This window comes from Talpa europaea (assembly GCF_964194135.1).
Source record: "Talpa europaea genome assembly, chromosome: 7".
In the NCBI taxonomy this organism is placed as follows: domain Eukaryota; kingdom Metazoa; phylum Chordata; class Mammalia; order Eulipotyphla; family Talpidae; genus Talpa; species Talpa europaea.
The window spans coordinates 5,534,880-5,555,891 of record NC_140074.1 but is presented as its reverse complement, the minus strand read 5'-3'; the positions used below and the strand labels follow the sequence as shown (position 1 = coordinate 5,555,891).

Below are 21,012 nucleotides of genomic sequence, written 5' to 3'. Positions count from 1 at the left end.
ACAGGACCCTGTGGCCTGCAAAGCCTGGCTTCTTCAGCTCCGGTCCTCCCCCAGAAGGCTGGACGCCCCGGTTGCACCCCCTTGGGTGCTCTGTGCTTCTCCACGGCCCTCCCCTCTGGTGGTGACACAGTTATGTGCTCTTGTGCCCCAGGTCTGCCTTCTCTGAGGTAAGGACCCCATGGGGAGACCCCTGCGATCCCCCTGGGCTGGCTGTGGGCACCTGGTTCTCCAGGCGATTCCCAGCGATGGCTGGCTGCTGACTCTTGGCACGCCCCTCGGAGAAGTGCTGATGCAGCAGTTTGCACACAGCCCAGCAGCCTGCTCACAGGGATTTTCCAAATCCCTGGCTCCAGCCCTGGAAGCCGTATGTTAGATTTTCATTGACCACCAGAGGATCTGGGAGGGTCTGGAAGGGTCGAGGCACACTCAGGGGTCTGGGCTTTCTACCGCAGCCTCAGATGACAGAATGTGGCGTGTCTGCCACAGGGACAGCCTGGGGGTCCCGAGGTGGGCTGGGACCCAAGGGGCAGCTCCAGGGAGGCCTTCCGGGTCTGGCAGTCAGACTGGGCTGCGTGGCAGGAGCCCGACCAGACCCGGGGACAGGAATGTGCCTCTTCCAGCCCCAGAAATGGGAGGAACACAGCCTCCCTCGGCTCCTCAGGAGGAGGGTTTGAGCCACAGCTCTGGACTATCTTTTTAGCACTGGAGCACCCCCATACCTGCCAAGGAAAGACCCCAAGATGTGTTCGTTCATTCATTCACTCACTCAAGCCTTACCTGTCAAGGACCTACTGTGGGCCAGGCACTCACCATGAGGCTTAGGATTAGGAGCTAGATACCCAGTGGGATTGGATGGGTATCCAGTGGGACATGGCAAAGACCTGCCCACTGGCAAAGACCTGGCCCACTTACCAGTTTGTGGGAGAGACTGGCAGCGGAAGTCACAGGGAGCAAGGTATGCACAGGGTGAAGTTGCTGAAGGAGGCCAGCATGACCAAGACCAAAATGGCCGGCGGGCACTCTGGCGCTTCTCTGCAGCTGCGCTCGCCTCTGTGGTCTGGGCCTCTCTGTCAGAATAGGGCTCATTGGGACGTGCCTGCGTCTGTACCAGCCGCTGCTCAGAGCAGCCCCTCCTTGCCCTGGGCAGCAGCCGCACGACGTTTCCACACCAACAAGCAGACAGACTGTGAGAAAGGAAACGGAGAAACCTTCTCAGTTTCTGGTCTGGGCAGAAAGAAGGCCAGGAATGCCACGTCTTCAACTCCCCTCATATGTAATGTTTAGTTTATATAAATGAACTAATATTTTCCTGGAGAGCAGAAATCATAAAGAACGTTGACCCCCAAAAAGGGCAAGCGTGCCTGTGTGTGCCTTGGACCCAGTGAAGACATTTCCAGATGGAAGTCGCCCCACCTCACGTGGCTGAACCCACGGACGGGTTTTCTCTGAAGATTCCATGGCAGCAAAACAGGTCCTGGAGCAATCTCCGCCTGGGCCTCGGGTTTCCGGGCTCTCACCTTTGGGACTTCTCTATGACACACGTTTCCGTCTTCCTTTTTTACTGCCTGATGGCAGAAGCTCTGCTCTGGGGCTGGGCAGTCCTGAGTTCAAAGCCCAGCAGCTCTCAGCTGAGCACTCTGGGCAGCCAGCCTCACTCCTCTGAACTTTGGTTTTCCAGTTGGTGAATCTGCAACAGGAATCAATCCTTCAGGTCGGCTCCCTTCACAAAGCTGAGACTGTGCCAGAAAAGCCCTCAGCTCCGTGCCTGGCACACGCTTCCCACAGGAATGTGGGCCGTGGCTGCAGAGGCAGGCTCCTGTCCCACCAGGAGGGACAGTGGGGCACAGCCGACAGAGCACTGGACAGACGGAGGAGCTCACTTCAGCTCCAAACTACCATGCGCCTGCCGAGCCAGCCGCCACCTGCAACCCCAGAGCCCAGTGGTCCCAAACCACTACCTCCTTAGATGCCTACGTTCTGCTGGGTCAGGTCAGGTGGGGCACAGAATCCGCGGCCTCACTGAAGACTCAGAGGCTGAGGGGCCTGGAGGCGGGGGGCTTCTGTCACACACCGTTGGCACAGCAGTCACTAAGGCGTGTCTACTCATGGACGACGTAGACCCAGCCAAGCCAGGGAGCAGTGCCAGCGACTGCGGACTTGTGTTAAAGCCATGCCAGCCCATTCATGCTGGGAAACAAAGTCTCAATATTTTAAAAGAAAATCATCATCATCACAGCAATAGTAGCCTCTGCACGAGCTGAGCACTGCTAAGTGCTTCCTTCATGTTCATTTGGGGGCCCTCACACCAACCCTCTGAGCTGGGGCTGGTAGCACCCCCATTCTGTAGGCGACAGTGTGCGGGAAGCTGCCCAGCCCCATCTGACACATGGAGGACAGGACTGAGCCCCGGGCGTCAGGCTGATTGTCAACTGCACCCAGCGTGTGGAGCAGGCAGGATGCCCCGTGTCTAAGCAGTCAGGCCGGCTGTGACTTCCCACGGACACTTGGGTTCACACACTTGTCCCAGCTTAGTTCTTAGGAGGCTGCTCCGTGTAAGAATCAGACCTTCAAGCCTGATTGGACATTCATTTTCCTTCCCTCACCCTAGCTGGGTGCTCAGCCTTCCTCCCTCCCTACACCCCTCTGGCTCCCTTGGCTGGCGCTCTATAGAAGGCAAGGGCCAGGATGCAGTCTTAGTGGGGTGCTGCTGTCTTGGGACTTGGGGCTCCAGGTGCAATCTATAATGCTGATACCTCTTCTCGTGGGCACTTTCCTGGGTTTTCAGAGATCTCACAGCCCCTTGACCTGGGAAGATGTAAATCTATCTCATGGCCCCCCGAGTCTGTGCCCACTGCCAGCCTCTGGTTGTTTGGCTCTCCTCCTGCCCTCAGCGCCTCACAGGGGGTCCCCTCCATCCTTGCTGTTCCACACCCAGGCTGTTCCCAATAGACCTGCTAGTACAGTTCATCCCAGTGTAGCCACCACTCCTCTGGCTGCAGCCATGCGGGCTCCTCGGGCCTGAGTGAGGCTGGAGATGTATTCCAGTCACCCTCACCATGCTGGAGTAGCAGAGGGCACCCCATGGCGAAGGGCACGTAGGTGAGACACTCAATGCCTGGGGCCAGTTCTCATCCATTCACTCTGGAATTTCACATTTGCTCTTGAAGGTTCTGGGTCTCGAAGTCTCCCATCTTAGTAGCCTGTTTCATCAAGTTCAAGCAGTGGAGCCCAGAACCTAGGCCTGCTGCCGCGGCTCCTCACATGGTGCCCATGGCCCCCAGCGTTCCTCGCCCTGTGCCCTGTGCCCAGGAATGTGGGCCTTCTGACTGCACGGGAGAGCGTCTGGGCCTCAGCTTGACTGAAGGGCCGCAGGATGCCATTTTCAAAGAGAAATGAGCAGGGCATTCTGAATGACGTGTGAGCTAGATCTTGGCTTGCAAGGAGACCCTTGAGAGCTGCATGTATGAGAAACAAAGAATGTGTGTGAATGTAAAAGTGACCAGCTCCCAGGCTCCACCAGGAAACCTGGCCAGAGAAGGGTTTCAACACAAACAGACTTGCTGTACAGAGGCCCCATGTCTGGAGCGACGCCGGCACTGGCACACCCAGGAGGACCCAAGCCCCTGGTCTGGGAATGGAGCTCCCAGCCTGCAGGAAAGAAACCCGGACACGGGGAACCCCCTCCAGTCACCCAGGATGGCTCTTCACGAGTTCCCAATCGCTGTGGCCACCATTCCCTTCTCCAAGGAGGAAGCGGAGGCTCAGAGGCCGAGGAGAATGGGCCAGCGCTCCCGCGCAGCCGGGTGGAGGCTGGCCTGGAACGCGAGTCTTGTGACTCTGCATTGGGACGCTTCCCCTCTGCCCCAGCTGCCTCCTATTAATTTCTAATGTGTGAGACTTGGAAAGTGCAGCCCTGTGAGCAGGGGCAGGGCTGCCAGACTGGACATCGGGCACTCTGACCCTGGGCTGCCCGCTTGGAGGCTGCTGGAAACCCGTGGGAACAAGGCTCATGTCCCAGCGTCAGGCACCCTGGGCTGGCCGGTGCTCTCACTGCGCGCCCCACCCTGCTTTAGGCCCTGGGGACACAGCCCCTGCCTCCCAGACCCTTGTCTGCAGCTAGAGATGCAGTCAACAGCTGTTCCTTAGGCACAAGTGGACAGGCATTGAGAAGGCAAGAAGCTGGCCCCCTGGGAGCAAACGGCAGGAGGATGAGGGCCGTGGTCCTCTCTGTGAGAACTCGGACGGTGAGCTCGAGGCTTCAGGCCCAGAGTCTTACGAAAGTCCTCACTGTTGTCTGATTTAACCTTTCAGTGGGGAAGATAGGTAGTGCTTGCCCCCATTTCTCTCTTCTGAGAAACATACAGGCTGAACAGAGACCATTTCTGGGGCATGTCAGGCTTGTCCGCTGTGATGCACAAGAAAGGACAGTGTTCTGGGGCTGCCAGGCTGAGCCAGGAGGCAGGCTGGGCCTTCGGGCCAGAGGAATGGGGGCTGAGGCCGAGGTGCTGGCCCCGGAGGAGGGTGTGACCTGTGCTGCGGGGGCCGCTGAGCCGAGAGCAGACATGGGCTCTGAGACCCCCAGAGCTCCTCAGCCATTGACAGTGAGAATTTTCTCGGGTAGTTGTTTTATTGACGCTTGTTGTACACAAGTGCAGCCTTTCTCTTCCCGGCACACAAACGCTGGTTCCCACGCCTGGTCCAAGGCCTCCCCTCTTCTCACTGATCTCACAGCCCTGGACTCCCCACTGCCAGGGCTCCACAAGCCCCTATGCTGACAGGCCCCGCGTGGCCGCCCACTGCCATCTGTCTCCTGTGCACGGCGCCATGGCCCAGGCCTCGGCTCCAGACTGAACTCACCAGCCCCCCAACCTGCTCCCTAAGCGAATGCCCCGGCCTACACCATGGAGACCCTGAGTCCCTCCCTCCACGTGCCCGCTGCGTCCAGCTCCTCGACAGCTCCCATCCTCATCTCTTCATCCCAGCCTGTGGCCTGGGCCACATCCATCTGCTTTTCAGCCAGCGTGACCTTTCTAGGGTGGGAATCAGTACTTCACTGCTCCTTCCTAAAAGCCTCTGGTTTCCCCTCATTAAAGTCCGGGCTCCTCTGGAGACCCCGCGGCTCTGGCCATGCCCCCATCCCATACACACACACACATGTGTGCGTGCACACACACATGTGCGCGCGCTCTAAGCCCTCAGCTCCTCAGCCAGCGGCTTCTGTGGGTTCTGTGTGGGTGCTGCATCATGGGGAGGCTCGCGGGCTCCTGCGCACAAGCGTTCAGCTTCGTCCCTGGTGCCTGATCAGCGCTCAGGGGCTGTCAGCTGTCATGGCAGTTACAAATCTTAGTCACTAGACTACCGATGTTCTCCCTTCAAAGCATGTAAGCCTCCCCGGGGGTGGTGATCCGGCCACTTGTCTCTCCCCCTGCCCATACCCCTGACTGAACCCTGACTGAGCTCTCTCAAGGCAGAAAGAACATCAGCTTTCCATCCTCATGGCTCCCCGCCCCAGGCCAGGGCTCAGGCAGCAGGAGGGACCCTGCCAGGAGGGATTGGATTTTGTTCCTGTTTTGCAGAGGAACTGACTTGCCCAAGGCCTCTCAGCTGGCAAGTGGCAGGCGCAGCCAGGCCTGCTGCCTCTGGGTTCCGAGGCCTTCGCTGTCAAGAGCCGGCCGAGCCCTTTCCTCTCCCAATCAACGTGGGGCCTGTGGGGAAGCATGCTGGCTTCTTGAGAGAAATGTAATGAAAACCAGACTTTTTTCAACATGATATCTCGTTCCCCACAGAGACCGTCAGTTCTCACATGTTCCAATAAAACTGCTGAAGAAACAGCCACTTAAAGAGCTTTAAAGATTATTCATGGAAAAATTATGCTGAGGAAAAATCGAGCAATCCTCTGAGATAGTCGAGCCCCACAGTCAGTTTTTCCAGCTGTTTGTGCCATATCAGGCAGGCAGCGGGGCGCACTCTGCTGAGCGAGGCCAGGGCCCTGGCTCTCGGTCGCAGGCCCACCCCCGCCCCTCCCCAAGGACGAGGAGAAGCACACTGGCTGTCACCCAGCCCAGAAACAGCCCAGAAGACACGTGCCCCCTCACGTGGTGACCACCCAGGCTCGGCGGGCAGGGCACGTGCCTTTCAGTAGCACAAAGTCACTTGCTGGCAGAGAGGCCAACCCATCCCTGGAGATGCTTGTGCCTCTGCATCAGCTTCCACACTGTGCTGGGGAGGACCACGGCCTAATGCTCTGGTCCTCCCCCAGGAGCCCAGCCCAGTGAAGGGGCACCTGAGGTCGGCCTGCCTCCTGTAGCCATCCAAGCAGCAAGAAGCAGGGGGCTGGTCAGCTGGGCCTCATCCTGGAGGAACATGTCTCCTGAGCTGAGCAGGAGACATCGAGGGTGAGAGGGAGGCCTGGGAGCGCCTGCACGTGGAGCCACAGAAGGCGGTCGAGGAAGTTACTGGCAGCCTCGAAGCACCCAGCTCTCGTCTTGCAGCCCATTAAAGGAACAAACCAGCACCCTCCAGTGTGTGACCTGGCGTGCCCCGGGCCTCTTTTCAACATGGAGATAATAAAAGCACCAAGTACTCAGGAGCCAATGATAGGACTTGGAGGAGTTTGTACAAGCCCAGCACACACTGGTGCACAGTAGGTGTCAGTCCCTTCCTCAAGAGGAGCAGTTACATCTCCGCCAGCGCCTGTTTCCTGGAGGAAGTGCCTCCTGCTTGTCACATCACCTCAAGTGTGTCACTGTGCTCTTAGGTTTTCACCAATACCTGACCTTTGGACTCCCACCTGCCCCACCCCGCCACCACATCACCCTGAGTGTGGTGTACCCCGTTGGAGTCCCGTCTTCAGCATGGAGAGGGTGTGTGGCCCTGGCTTGCTTCCCTGTGACACAGGACCACCAAGGGCCTCAGCTGGGAGCTGCAGCTCATGAGGAGGGGTGCCTATCACACACCCTGGTGTCATGCCACACCAGCACTGCTACAGTCAGACACCTTCACCTTTGTCATGGTCACCTCCACATGCTACCGCCGTTATTACCGTGGCAACACCAAGAGTCCTGAGCACATTGAGTGGGAGGAGCACTGTGACTTGACCTTTGCAAGATGCTGTTGCGAACCCAGGGCGGGAGCCAGAGTGACTCAGGCCTTAACCCCGCGCTCATGCTTCTGACAAGCAAGACCAGTTCCTCCCTCCGTGTGGGTTCATTTATTGAGCAATATGTACAAAATGAAAACAGAGCAGGCTGGCTCCGTGCTCCCCTCGCCTCGGAAGCAGCCACAGATGCATCTTCTAGCACGAGCTCGATTTCTGACCAGAGTTAGTGCCGCTCACCCAGGTGCCTGTGTGGTCACCTGAGAGCAACGTCCAGATCACCTGGGCTGGGCCCAGGACTCCCCAAATGAGTGCCACCCCAGGTGAGGAGCTACAGCCTCATGAGGCGGGTAACAGCCAGGACCCCTCGTCGGGAAACGCACACATGGAGCTTAGACCCTGTGTCAGTGCCTTGGTGCAGCTCAGGAACCTCCCAGGGACCCTTTCTGGGCTGCTAAAGTCCAGACCAAGAACCTCTCCTGTCCAGCGGGGCCTCGTTGACTCCACGGTCATGTGTCACTATCGGCGTCTGTTCTTCAGACATTGCTTGCTGGCTGGAACTGGGACAAAGAGCCTCCCCGCTCCTGCCCCCAGGTCATGCCTCCCGGGGCACCAGCCCAGAGCCTGGCTTTGCCAGAGGGGAACCATGGGCTCCTGGGGCCCAGGGATGGAAGGGCAGGGAGGCACGGGCTTCAGGAAAGGCTTCAAGGAGGTGCCAGGGCCAGAAAAGCGGGGCCCTGTAACCACCCCAGCCCTGCAGGAGTGGAGAGGCAGCGATACAAACCAGAGGGGAGAGGGCTTCTGGGACTGCGGCCTCGCAGGCTGAGCCTCTGGTGCCCGCTGGGGGGATGCGGTGCCCAGCTTGGCCCCCTTCCTCCAGTCCATTTCTGTTGAATGAGTGTGTAGAGAACAGACTACAGGAGAGCACAGGGGTGAGGCACCCCTCAAGAAGACACACTCAATTCTGACTGCCCAGCTGTGTGGCTTTGGCAAGTCCCACCAGGGGACGAGGCTGCAGGTCTCATATCCATCTGCATACTCTCCCTTCACCTCCCTGTGAGCCGTGGGGCTGCCCAGTGCTGGGCAGGGTCCTGACAGACGCTGGTCCTGACAGGTCTCTCCCTGGGTGGGAGAGAACTGTGTCTCCATTGCAGGAAGCACAGGGCATGTGGGATCCTTGCTCGCCCCACCCCCGGGCCTCACAGCCCCACCCCTACCCCTACATCCCTGTGTCACTCTCTCTCTGTTCACAGGCCCCTCCACTGGCACCAGTTCAGCGAGGTTCGGCCGGCGGCCCACCTGTCCTGACGCATCTGTGGCTGGCAGCCTCCCGACACCCCCAGTCCCACGACACAGAAAGAGCCACAGCCTGGGCAACAAGTGAGTGACAAAATGCCCCCTCCTCTGTGGGCTCTTGACAGGGCTGAGTGTGGGGCGTGGGCTGGAGGGACACTGGAGATGCTTGCCCACTCATCTGGGACTTGCAGCGGGGGCTCTTGGTATCCCTGGGTGGTACCCTCCCCTCGGGCTGGCACCGCTCCGGGGGCGCTGGTGGGGCCTGAGCTGCACAGGCTGTCCTGGGGGTAACAGGAGTCCCCGCCGCACTTAGCAGCAGGTGGAGGAAGCATGCTGGCGGGCAGAGACCTTCTGGAAAGTCTGCTGGAGCTTGGCTAGTGCCTCCCTTGCTGTCAATCCGAGTCCAGTGGACAGTGACCATCATCCAGAATGGCGCTAGGTGTCTCTTGGCACCTGTCATGCTGGCCTGAGTCTGCTTGCCGTCTGCTGCAGAGAGCCTGTGGAGCAGCGAGGCGCCACTGGTTGACCCAGCCCTATGGGGCAGATGACTGGGGACATGCGTGGTTCTCCACGTGACCAGGGGCAGTGTGCCCTAGTGCCCAGGGTGTCGGGCATCAGTTCCTGAACAGTTGACTCCTTCCCTCCCTCCCTCTGTCCTTCCTTCCTTCTTTGCTTCCTTCCACCACCAAGACACCAGCCTCGGCCCCCAGCTGGCCCTGAGTTGCTCATGGGCAGGAGGAAGGTGGTTGCTCTTGAGTGTTCGGTCCTGCTCTGTGCAGACCCTGCTGGTGCCTGTCAGGCTTTCTCTCCCGGCCCAGGCAGGCCTCCGAGAGAGGCGTTCTGCTCTATCCAGCCCTGTGACCAGGCCAGTGAGGTCACAGGGCCAGGCACCTTGCAGCAGAGAGCAAGGTTGGCGCGAGGACTTGGAGCAGGTGTGTGTGACTCCAGGGCCCGACGTGCCGACCCGACCGCAGGGCGCGCTGACCGCAGGGCCTGTGGCCCCGCCTCTGACAGCACCGTCTGCTCACTTGAGCCTCACCATCATCTGGGAGACAGGCAGGACATTCCTGATTGACAGATGGGGAAACTGAGGCTCAGAAAAGGGATGACTTGCCCAAGGTCACACGGTGAGGCAGGGCCAGCCTGCGCCTGCACATGTCCAGGCCGGGGTGGGGTCCTTCCCGGCAGCCACGCCGTCGGCTCCGCCCCAGGCCGGTGTGACCGCTGTGGCTCCAAAGATAAGGAGCTTTGCCTTCTCTCTTCCTTTCCATTTTCCAGTATGATGTGTCAGTTGAGTGTAGTTGAGAGTAAAAGTGCGACATTCCCATCGGAGAAAGCGAGGCACCTGCTGGACGACAGTGTCCTAGAGCCCCGCAGCCCCCGCAGGGGCCTCTCCCTCACCTCCTCCTCTGCGGTCACCAATGGACTCTCCCTAGGTAAGCGTCTCTGGCCTGCACACCGCAGCGGGGCCTCCGCCCAGTGTGTGCTCCGTGTGTGTCTCTGTCACCGTGCCGCGCCCGGTGGCCCTCACCCCGCAGAGAGGGTCCCTGCCGCAGTCCCTGGGCCAGGGAGGCCTTTGCTTCCCAGCCTCCAGGGCTCCCCCTGTGCCCCGGGCCTGCCCTCATCCCGCTGGTCGCCCCCCGAGCGTGGCAGGCAGGCAGTGGAGAGCAGGCCAACTGGCGCGAGCCCCAGCGCCCGGCCCGGGCCAGCGGGATCTCACTTCCTTGTCTTTCCCTGAGGACCCAGAGCTAGGGAGGGTGAAAAATGGAGCCCCAGCAACGAAGTCGCCTGTCTGAGCTTCAGCCACAAATGGCGCCTGTGCCAACGGAAGGGACAGAAAATGCCGCTGAGGCTGGGACAGGGAGAGGGACGTAGGGGCCGAGGAAGCATGGGCACAGGTCCCACCATGCCCGGGCCACCCATCATTACTGCCACAAGGCAAGGCCCCCTGGCCTCACCCTCAGTGTGCTGTGCTTCTGTGGTCTGTGTCTGTTTGTCCGTCTGCCCTCCCAGCTGCCAGACTGGGGGCTGGGTCTGTAAGGACTGTAGGGCAGGGGCCCTGAGCATGGGCGGTAGGGGCAGGAAACTGGGCAGGACCCCATGTCCCACATCCCTGAGAAACAAGACCAGCCTCTGAGGGGCAGCTGCCCCTACCCTGGGAATCCGCGACAAGCAAGGCCCGTCAGCCTTCTGTCTGGGCAGGGCACCCTATCTGGACTCAGTCAGGGGTGCAGGCCAGCGCAGAGGGTGGGCAGGGTGTGCCCTGGCGGAAGGCTCTGGCCACCATGCTGGGGAACGCTCGCCTAGCCAGGCGGGCAGGTTTCTTCTCAGACAGCCGATGGGCATCACGGGTCTCAGGGAAGGCGCCGAGCCTACTGTTCCCACATTATCTGGTCACGGAAGCCTTTTCCTTGGGACCGGGGTTCTGAAGATCCACTCTGGGAAGCGCTGGTCCAAGAGCTCTCGGCGGGGCAGCAGAGCAGCTGTTTCCCATCCAGGAAACTTTCCGAGCTGGGCCTGGGCCCACGCTTTGCTGCTCCTGAGACAGAGGCTGAGTCAGACGCGATGCTCTCCCGTGTCCAGGCAGGACGTCCCAGGCAACTGCTCGGCGCCTCTGCTCAGGAGGCTCAGATGTTTTTTTTCTGTTCAGATACGTGGATGCGAGCTGATGCCATTTGGAGCTGGGCTGGTCCCCTCCACCCTGTGGTGAGGGCCGTTACTCAGACTGCCCCATTGCCACTGCCCAGCCTTGGGGCCAGCAGGCCGCCCCACCAAGGCACCTCTGGTCACTGAAGTGGCAGGAGGAAGTCCTTCCTGCCAGGCTGTGGACAGCCCCTGAGAAGCAGAGCATCCCATGAGCCCCAGCGGGAGGCCGGCTAAGGGAAGTGAGCACTGGCCGGGTCTGAACGGGCCTCCCTCCAGGTGTCTCCCTCAGGCTGCTGTCTGTGCCCAGCGCCTGGTCAAGCCCCTGCTCTCGGGGAAATAGGTGCTCACCAGGCAAGGCCTCTCCTAGCATAGGCTTCACCTGGGCAGGCCAGAGGCCTGGGGACCCAGGCCCCAGGGCCGGCGGGCAGGCAGCTACAGTCTTCAGGGGCAAGTGGGAAGGGAGTGGAGGGCCTAGGGAGTTTGGGGACACGGTGGTTCTTTCGACCCTCCCAGGGCAGACAGAAACAGCATCAGCAAAAACTAATGCCCCATGGATGCCCATGGGATGAGAAGCTGTCTCTCCAGCCCCATGGAGCTCAGGACCTGGGCCTGGTGACCAGGAGAACAGCCCCTCTGGGGTGGCACCCCCTCCAAGGCCCCTGTGCTCACTGATCTGTGTTCCTTTTCCAGGCAGTAGTGAGAGCTCAGAGTTTAGTGAAGAGATGTCTTCAGGGCTGGAAAGGTGAGTGTGGCCTCAGCTTGGCCTCCCTCTCAGGGGAGGTGCCTGAGGGAGCTGAAGACAGGCTCAGGGCAGGGGCAGCCCCACCTCAGCCACTGGCCCAGCCCTGGGAGGCTGCTCTGGGCAACTTGAGGCAGGGCCGGCTAGGAGGGGCGGGAGAGCAGGTGGGCGTGGACCAGGACTTCTGGCCCCTTGCTCTGAGCAGCCCCCCTCGTCCGTTGGTCCAGCCCAGAGCTGCCCAGGAGACCTGGAAGCAGATTGGATTTGAGATGAGGGTTCTTGAAGCCAGAAGCCGGGGAATGGGCCTAGTCTGGAGACGGGCATGTGGCTCCTCCTGCTGGGGCCTGAGGGTGTTGCACCCACATGGGCTCTGGCCTTGGGTGACAAAGAAGTGGTCACAGCTGCCTGCACCCCCATGGATACCTCAGCCCAGAGTTTGTCTCCCTGCAGTCCCTCTGACCCAGGGATGCTCCCATCGCCCCGACTCCGCGTACTTGGGCACTGCATAGGGGTGGGCTCTGGGCAGACAGGGACCCCGCGAATGGAGAGACCCCACAGCCATGGCGCCAGCAAAGGTGAAGGGCGTCCTGGTGGCCCAAGGTCTAGGGAGGCAGGGAGACACCCAGGGACACAGGATGCTGCAGAGAGGTGCCTGGTGCGAGGCCTGCATGCATGCGTGTGCGCACATACACGCACACACACACACACCCCACCTGTGTACGCACATGCTCCTACACAGCCCCAGGCACGCATACTCATGTGCACATTTACACACACGCGTTCCTCCTCTGGGCTGCTGCATCCTGCCTGCTCAGAGCCCAGTCATAAAATGGCCTGAGAGGAGGCAGCACGCCCTGCTGTCCTCACAGGGCAGAGGCATGCAGCGGGGTGATCCTGAGCCCCCAGACACACCTCTTTACCACAGCACCCCAGCCTGGGCCAGATGGCACTGGGACAGCAACAGAGCATAGCCCCGCACTGGTCAGTTGGTCTTTCTGTCCTTGTGAAAGGAGGGAGGAGGGCAGGGAGGAGGAGGAGAGGTGCCCTGGGCCCAGGCACTGTGGGATGTCGAGGAGGTGGCGTAATGTAGTCCCTGCCCCTGTGAGGTTCGCGTGTTCCTTTTAGTCAGTGGAAACCTCAGTGTCCTGCGAGAGACCCTGGGGAAGTGGAGCCGTGGCCAGAGGGCCCAAACCTGCTACCCTAAGTCAGATGCTCCTTTCCTTCCTTGAGGAGCTCAACGGAACCTGGTAGATGCCCTCGTTTGCTGGGGTGCAGGGTGCCTCGTGAGCCCAAACCTGCAGCTTTTCAGGAGAGGGAGGCCAAGCTTAGGGGCCATCCTGGCAACCCTGAGAACAGTGGTTTCAGAGACTCCTGTGCCCACCCCACCCACGGTGGAGCCCAGGAGCTCCCCAGGCCCATGGCCCGCTCTGCCCAGCCCTCAGTCCAGTTCTCCCAGGTCCACGCCGACCTCTGCTCTGCCCAGTCCCCTCAGGGGCAGTCCTGTTGGATGAGCCTCCAAGCTTCCAATGTTGGTGGCCCCCAAAGATTCCAACTCTTGCCTTGCTGTCAGCAGTAGGTACTGAAGTCTGGGAAGGAAGGCTCCCCAGCAGAGGGCAGGCGGCTTGGCCTTGTTCTCAGGCCCCACAGACAAGGGCTGGGCCCTGCCCACCAGTGGCTGCCACTTCACAGGTAGCTGAGAAATCTGCCCACAGCCTCTCTGCAGAGTCAGGTGCTAGAGAGTGGGCTGGACTCTCCTGGCTCATGCCGTCCTTCTCTCTGTCCTCTGTGACGCTCCCTCTCTCTTTGCACATCAGATTTTGAGACTTCTCAGCTCACGGAGGACAAGCTAGCACCGCATAGCTCCCAGGGTTACCTGTTACGGCTTCGCCCTACCACAGAGCCTGACTTTGTCTTTCAAAGCTTGTTCCTAATTCTCTCCAGGAGAGAAAACCCAGTTGATGTGACTTAGATCAGGTGTTATTCTGGCCACTCAGCTCAACGTGCAGTACCAGCCTGGCTCTGAGGTGCGCACCCAGTGCATCGGGGACATGAGCCAGAGAAGAGTGGGCAACTCACCGGCAACAAAATTTCTTTAACAAGTGCTGCCAGCAGGGATGCCCCCGGGCCCAGCGGAATTCAGGGGGTCAGCTTCCTACCTGCATGTGATGGTGAATCATCAGGAACTGGCCCAGGGGGCCGGCCTCCCAGCCAGGGCACTGGTCAGGCGGACACTGTCAGTAAAGCAGCAGCATCTGAATGCTCACAGCACACTCCTACCACAAGGGAGAACGGGGGGCTACTTCTGCTAAGAGAAAATTACTGAGCCCTCAATATAATTATTACCCAAGACTTCTCCCTGCTCCCCATCTAGAACAGCAACGGCATCAACACAGGGTTTATGAAATTTAACTCCCAGGATACCTATAACCTAGTGTGCCCCTCGAGAACTATTGCAGGGTGGACAGCCTTCCACACCTGCCTTGGCTAATCTGAATTCCACTTGGCCCACCCTCTGGCTGCTTCCACCTCCACAGTGCCACCCGCTCTTCCTCTTCTGGTGTCGTGACCTTGGGCAAGCAGCTCCCTCTCCAAGCCTCAGTTCCTTATCTATGAGGTGGGAATCAGAATAGGGCCTACCTCACAGTATTGTGTGATTAGACAAGGTGGAGAACCCTGCTTAGCACATTACCTGTCTCCCGCCACCATCATCATCATCACCACCATCATCCCATCATCACCATCATCATCACCATCCACCACCATCATCACCAGCACCCCATCATCACCAGCACCATCATCACCAGCACCCCGTCGTCATCACCAGCACCGTCATCACCGTTATCATCATCGAGACCCTTTGGGACTGAAGTATTCTACTTGGTTGCCAGCTTGAATCTTCCCCAGACCAGACTTCCCATGAGGAGGGCTGCCTTATCCCTAGCCCCCAAGATCCATCGCTGAGAGGAAACAGTGAAAGGCCTTCCTGGGAAACGTTCCCAGCATGATGCTGGGGAAGGTATCTGTGGCTCTGGAGCGAGAACCATGTTAGGCCACTGCCTGATCATTTTGCAGTTTTGGCCCTGAAAATCCCCATAACAAATCTTCTCAGGGAGAAGGAAGCAGGAAGAAAAGCAGAGAAGAAAGGCAGGAAGAAAGGCAGAGAGGTGGTCACATTTTCTGGGTCCAGTGGCTGAAGATGTTGTCTCCTCTGTGCTGACGCTACCCTGCCTGGGCCCAGAGGGAACTGCCCCCCACCCCCATCTCAACCCAGCTTTGCAGAGTTCACCATGGGGGCAAGGCTGCCTGCATAACCCTGACTTGATTCCCCTAAAAGTGGCCAGGGGGGCAAGTCACCATCACACTGCCCCTCCTGGCCACTCCCTCCCCAGCCCCAGAGGAAGCGAATCTGACTTCCATTGATGGGCAGCTGGACTGACATGAGCCAACCTTTCTGGGCACCTGCCTCTCCATCCCTAACGTCAGGTCAGTGGGGTGGGATTGAGCCTCAGTTTCCTCCTCTAAAGTAGTTGGGGGTGGGAAGACAGCACCTCTCAGAGATTGGGAAGGACTCGTGGGAAAAAGATTGGGTGTCTCCCAGTGAGTGGTCAGTCAGTGGCAGCTATTCTAAGCACCAGGCAGCCACGCCACCTGAAGAGTATGCCACATGACAGCCAAGGGAGTGGGTACCTGCGAGGTGACCCCAGCCTGGGAGAGCCTCGAGGCCAAGGACCTCGTGGCCATCCAGCCTCACAGATGCTGCAAAGCCTGTTGAGTGTGAGAGCTGCCGCAGGGCCTGCGTGCAAGTGTTGCCTCTGAACCTGCCACGCGGGACTGGCTGGCAGCACAGACCCAGGCCCTCGGCAGACCCCCCACGCACCAGCTTCTCCTGGCTCCAAAAGGTGGGGAGGAGCTCGGGCTGCAGAGTCAGACCAGAGTGAAGGCCAGGCTTTTCTGAGGTTCGCGCCTCCCCCAGTCAAGTGTCTTCACATTTCTGAGCCTCAGTTTCCCCATGGTGGGGAAGATAATGGGGTTTACGCAAAACTGGGATGAGACGTGTGTGTGGTGGCCTAGGGCGTGTGGGCACTCACTCACTAGTGACTGATCCCTCCATGCGCTGCCCCGAGCCCGGGGGTCCCTGCACCCCACCTGTCTGTGCACCTGGGAGTACCTCCCTCCTTCAGGAGGAGCATGAGGAAAGACTGCTGGAATGCCTGGTTGGTGGAAGAGGCTGGTTGGGCGCCTCCGTCAACGCACAGTACAGCTGAGCGTCTGTTACATAGGCAGCGTGGGCTGTCCCCAAAAGGCGGGGAGCAGGATGGGGAGCAGCCCGTCCGTGATGTAGCAGCACCAACCTCATCGCTGCCCTGAGGAACTGCTAGTGACTGCAGACACACCGCTGCCACCCCATCCTGGGTGCCGGGGAAGGGCTCATGAGAGGAGAAGTGGGGGGGGGGGGCTGGAGGCTGCTCAGGTCGGGCATCTGGCCTCTGGGCAGCCCCCCAGGCCTGAAGGGAGGTCACTGCAGAAAAGCTCATTGTCAGACCCCGCCCTGACTTAGCAGAAACCCTGGTTCTGTGGCTGGGAGGACACAGCCTGGAGGCCAGCCGTCACCCAGAAGCCTGGTTAGTGTCAGGTTGTGGCAGTCGTAGTGTCACACCCAGCTGGCAGGGGCTGGACAAGCGATGCCAGTGGTGGTGAGCGTGCAGCCTGTGCGTGCCTGGCTTCCCAGAAAGGAAAGAGACGCGACGTGTGGGCAGTGGCGTCGCTCTCTGCATCTCGGCCTCTTCTGAACGGAAGAGCGGGGGCAGGCACCCTGATCTGTGGGCTGGGAGTGGGGCGTGCCAGGGCCTTGTCTGTGCTATGGCAAGTGTGGGCTGAGGTGGCATGAGCCCCTGACCGTCATCTGCCTTGGGGCGTGGTGGGGAAAGCGTTGAGACCCTGTGATTTGCAGGACTTGGGAGGCCAAGCACATGCTCTTCATAAAGAGGAGCAGCTGGTGGGGCCTGGGGGAGGCCTCCTTGATGACCTGCAGACCCCCCTGAACTTGGGCTCCTGCAGACGGACCCAAGACGATCATCAAGACCAGTTCCTTCTCGGGGGGAGGACAGGAAGGCAGGGGCAGCACGGCCCTGTTGGAGGAGCCAAACTGCGTTGTGGTGGATGGACCCACGGCAGTGAGTGAGGGTGTCTCCGCCCGCCCGTGGGCCAGGGGCAAGGACAGCGATAGCTCTGGGTAGGCCGGGCTGCGGTGGGGAGAAGGTTGGAGCAGCAAGTGGACGCAGGGAGTGGCTCTAACTGGAGAGCGCAGGGGCCAGCCTCCCCCGTAGGTTAAGCTACCTGCTTCCGCTGGAAAGGCCACTGCTGGGGAGCGCGGGGTGAGAGAAGCCAGGTGAGCGGCCTGGAGCATGAACGCTTGGAGGCCACAGGGCAGGTTTGCAGGGGCCTGTCTGGTGGAGAGAACGTGGCACACAGAAGAACCCAGCGTGACCCAGTGGGCTGTGTTGCCCATGCCCTTCCCCAGACCCACAGGCGAGGCTGCCCCAATTCTGTCCGGATGTGCACCTTGAACGGGACCCACCCTGGACAATACGGGCCATCCGGCACTTTCTATGAAATGTCTCGATCTCCCCTCGGCATAAGTGGGCTGCCAGGTTTAGTCACCCCCTTGACACTGGAAGAAGAGGGACCGTCCAGTTCAAAAGTTAAGGCCACCAGAGCCTCCCTGGTGGCACAGCGGGTTGAGCGCAGCGCTGTGAAGCTGTCCACAGCCTCTGCAGCTCAGGTTCGAGTCCCGGCTGGCCAGGGAGATTCCCACATGGCGAGGCAGACCTCTCCTGTCTCTCCCGCTGCTCCCCTCAGCAGTGTCTTCCGTCCGTCTGCCTGTTCTGCTCCCCGCTCTGTCTCTGGTGAATCCTCTCACCCTTCCCGCACCTCTGGCCTGTACCCCAGCAATGTATAAATAAGAAATAAATCTTTGGGCCTCCCCGGTGGCGCAGCGGTTGAGCGCTGGGCTGCAAGGCTGCCCGCAGCCTCTGCAGCGCCGGTTCGATCCCCGGCCACAGATGAGGGTCTCACAAGGCGCGCAGACCTCTCCTGCCGCGCCCGCTGCTCCCCTCAGCAGTGTACTTCGGTCCTTCTGCCTGCTCTGCTCCCCGCTCTGGCTCTGGTGAATTCTCTCGCCCTCCCGCGCTTCTGACTGTACCCAGTGCTTGTATAAATAAATAAATAAATAAATAAATCTTTAAAAAAAAAAAAAAAAAGAAATAAATCTTTAAAAAAAAAAAGTTAAGGCCGCCATTATCTGCAGGCTTGGGGACTTCTCCGGACACAGACTCTGGGAACCTCATGTTCACTGACCTGACAGCCCCAGATGTGCCCCAGATGTGCTTGCAGCATGACTGAGGAGGTGGGGAGGCTGGGGGTCGGGCGCCTGAGCTCATGGCCACATGTGGGCGGGGATGCCCTGGCCTCCTTGGGAGGATCTGGCCTTTGTGCTGCTGCTAAAATTCACCCCTTTCCCTCTGAAGCAGGGGACGCCTCTATGCCACACTGGGGCCCAACTGGCGGGTTCCAGTCCGGAATTCTCCCAGGACCCGGAGCTGCGTCTACAGGTACTCATTTATTTGCTTTCTTTCATTGGAGAAAATGCTGCCGGGTGCTCGTGGTGGGTAGACAGACGAGGCCTCCACCTCAGGGGTGAGGCCGCTGCTCCAGGAGAGACCCAGCGGAAGGCACAGGTGCCAGAGAGGAGGTGGGGACTCTGGGAGGGGGAGCAGGAAAGGCCTCCTGCGAAAAGACTGGAAGAACCTTGGGAACTACCACGAAAGGGCATATGGGGTGATAAGAGTGTAAGAAGGGAGCCGGGGTAGGCCCCCCAAGGCTGGAGAGGTAGGCGGAGCCATGTCGGCTGTGGGGGATGAGGCTTGACTAGGTTGTGGGGATGAAGCAATGAGAGAAGAAACACCGCACACACCCCCTACCTCCGTGCCGGGTTTCTGGCTCCGGCAGCTGGGGGAGGAGGAAGAGCAGTAGGCGAAGGCTTGGCTGAGGGGCTCTGGTGAGCAGGAGCAGTGCCAGGCCGGCTTAGGAGATGGGACCGGCTGATGCACTTGGATGTCTTCACCTATAGGGGGCGCCTGAGTGGGAAGGAGCCAGGAGGAAAATGTGGTGGGGCCCCGGGGCCCCCGGTCTCCTCACTGGGCACCCCCTCCAGCTCCTTGCTGCTCCCCCACAGCTCTTGCTCACACAGGAAGGAGGGGCTGCTTCGGCCCCAAGCTCCCTGGGGGAGCCAGGGGAGCGCCAGGAGGGAGCCTCTGTGGAGGCGTCTGGCAGGACGGGTGGCGCAGGCCAAGCTGCCTGGGCCGCGGGAACCTGGTCACCCAGCTCAGAGCCTTGCATGGGGGAGGAGGGGAGGCCAGGGCCACCTTCCTCATGCTCTGCAGCCTCAGGCCCTCCCCTCCCTGGCCTTGCCCAGCACTGAAAATACCCCAGGGGTGAGGTCTGACGGGTGTTCTCCCCTCAGCCCTACCGGCCCGTGCATCTGCGCCCTGGGGAGCTCAGCAGCAGTGCCCACCATGGAGGGGCCCCTGAGAAGGAAGACCTTGCTGAAGGAGGGCCGGAAGCCGGCGGTAAGTGCAGCTGCGCCGGTGAGCCTGGGCGCCCGGATCACAGCCAGGGTCTGCCTGCTGCCCACTGCAGGGCAGGACCTCCTCGGTGGAGATCGGTCGTGCCCGGGCCTGGGAGACCGGGGAGGATGCCAGAGGCACGGCAGTGCACACCAGCTGGTGATTAGCCTGAAGCCGAGTGGAAGCCTGGAGGCCCCGGGGTTGGGTCAGGACGCCAGCCCCCCGCTCAGGGCCAGCACAGCCCAGAAGAGCGCAGCACAGCCCCAGAGCACGTCCTCCTGGGGCATCCCGCATGCCGCCGCCCTCTAGCCCCCCATTCATCAGGAAGCCACTGTGGGGAGGACAGGGCCAGGACATCAGGAGGCTCAGCCACTAGCCCCGGGGCCCAGATGTCCCTGGCCTCACGACCCCCTGCAGAGGCCTTGCTGTTACCCTGTGGAGCGTCCACACCAGTGCGCTGTGAGCAGCATCTGCAGCAGCATGTCTGCCCTCCCTCCCCAGCCCGGTGCCCTCTTGTGCCATCCACTGCCCACAGAGCCCCCCGGAGATGCCGGGACCCTTGCCCAGATGCTGCCTCTAGATGCTTCTGTCTGATGGAGTCGGGTGGTGTGTGGTGCAGAGGAGTCTTCCCCCAGCACCATCGTCGTGGGGCGGAAGCGACACTGTCCTCCAGGCAGTGCTTTCCCACACGCTGGCTGGAAGGGAACCCACTCGAGGGGCGTGAACAGAATCTTGGCGAGGAGTAGATCGGAAGATGTCGGAGTTCCTACACGCACGAACACGTTGAGGGCCGTGCAGCTGCATGCGTGTTGTGCACCTGTGAATGTCAGTCAAGGCGTGAAAGCTCTGCTCTCAGCTTGGGTGGTGAAGCGGCCGCCCAGCTGGAGAGGGGCCTTGCAGGCTGTGACGCAAGGGCAGGATGGTGGCTTCACCTTGGCAGGACCCAGAGGCCCACTGAAGTGGGTGTCCCCAACCCAAGGAGCAGAACGCACAATGGGACTCCTGCTTTCACCCTTAAAGATACAGAACCCCTGCCTGAAGCTTGGCCTCTCGGTGTTGCCCACTTCAGGCCACAAAGGCCTCAAAACCATGGCTATGTGTTGCCAGCCGGCCCCACAGCAGGCATGCGGCTCTGCTAGGTGGGGCTTAGCTTGTCTGTGTTTTTAAAATGTCTGCCCCACCCAGGACGTTCTTGGACCCAGACCACCACCCTGAGCGAGGTCCACCACCCTGTCCAGAGAGGGGTATGGCTTAGGGCGAGGGGCTCAGGGGCGCTGCTGAGGCGCCCTGGGTGGAGGTGGCCTGGAGGAGGGAGGTCGGGGCCCGGGGAGAGATGGGGCCTGCACTGGCCTTAAGGGGTGCTTCCGCCTGCGGGCCGGATCTGTCACCAGGCAGCAGGGGGCCCTGCAGCACCCTCATTCTGCCTCCCCTTCTCTGCAGCTGTCCTCGTGGACCAGGTACTGGGTCACACTCTCGGGGTCCACCCTCCTGTACTACGGAGCCAAGTCCCTGCGGGGCACAGACCGAAAACACGTAAGTTCCAGAGCGGCCAGTCCATGCTGGGGCCTCCGCTGGTGTGACGTGCAGGGCACGGTGGAGACAGGAGGATG

At 60.5% G+C, this 21,012-nt stretch overlaps 1 protein-coding gene across 8 annotated transcripts in view; it reads left to right on the top strand.

The window, feature by feature from the left end:
- The window catches only part of RALGPS1 (Ral GEF with PH domain and SH3 binding motif 1), a gene marked incomplete at both ends in the record, with an annotated part of 184,679 nt that overhangs the window by 158,038 nt on the left and 5,629 nt on the right, over positions 1-21,012 (top strand). For 2 of the 8 annotated variants that reach the window (XM_084238993.1, XM_084238992.1), the window contains 6 exons: positions 8,350-8,476; positions 9,671-9,828; positions 11,729-11,780; positions 18,308-18,388; positions 19,300-19,405; positions 20,843-20,935. In XM_084238993.1, coding sequence (XP_084095119.1) covers positions 8,350-8,476; positions 9,671-9,828; positions 11,729-11,780; positions 18,308-18,388; positions 19,300-19,405; positions 20,843-20,935 — 617 coding nt within the window. Of the gene's footprint in view, positions 1-8,349; positions 8,477-9,670; positions 9,829-11,728; positions 11,781-18,304; positions 18,389-19,299; positions 19,406-20,842; positions 20,936-21,012 lie in introns of all 8 variants that reach the window. The other 6 variants (XM_084238991.1, XM_084238990.1, XM_084238997.1 and 3 more) reach the window with 4 other exon arrangements.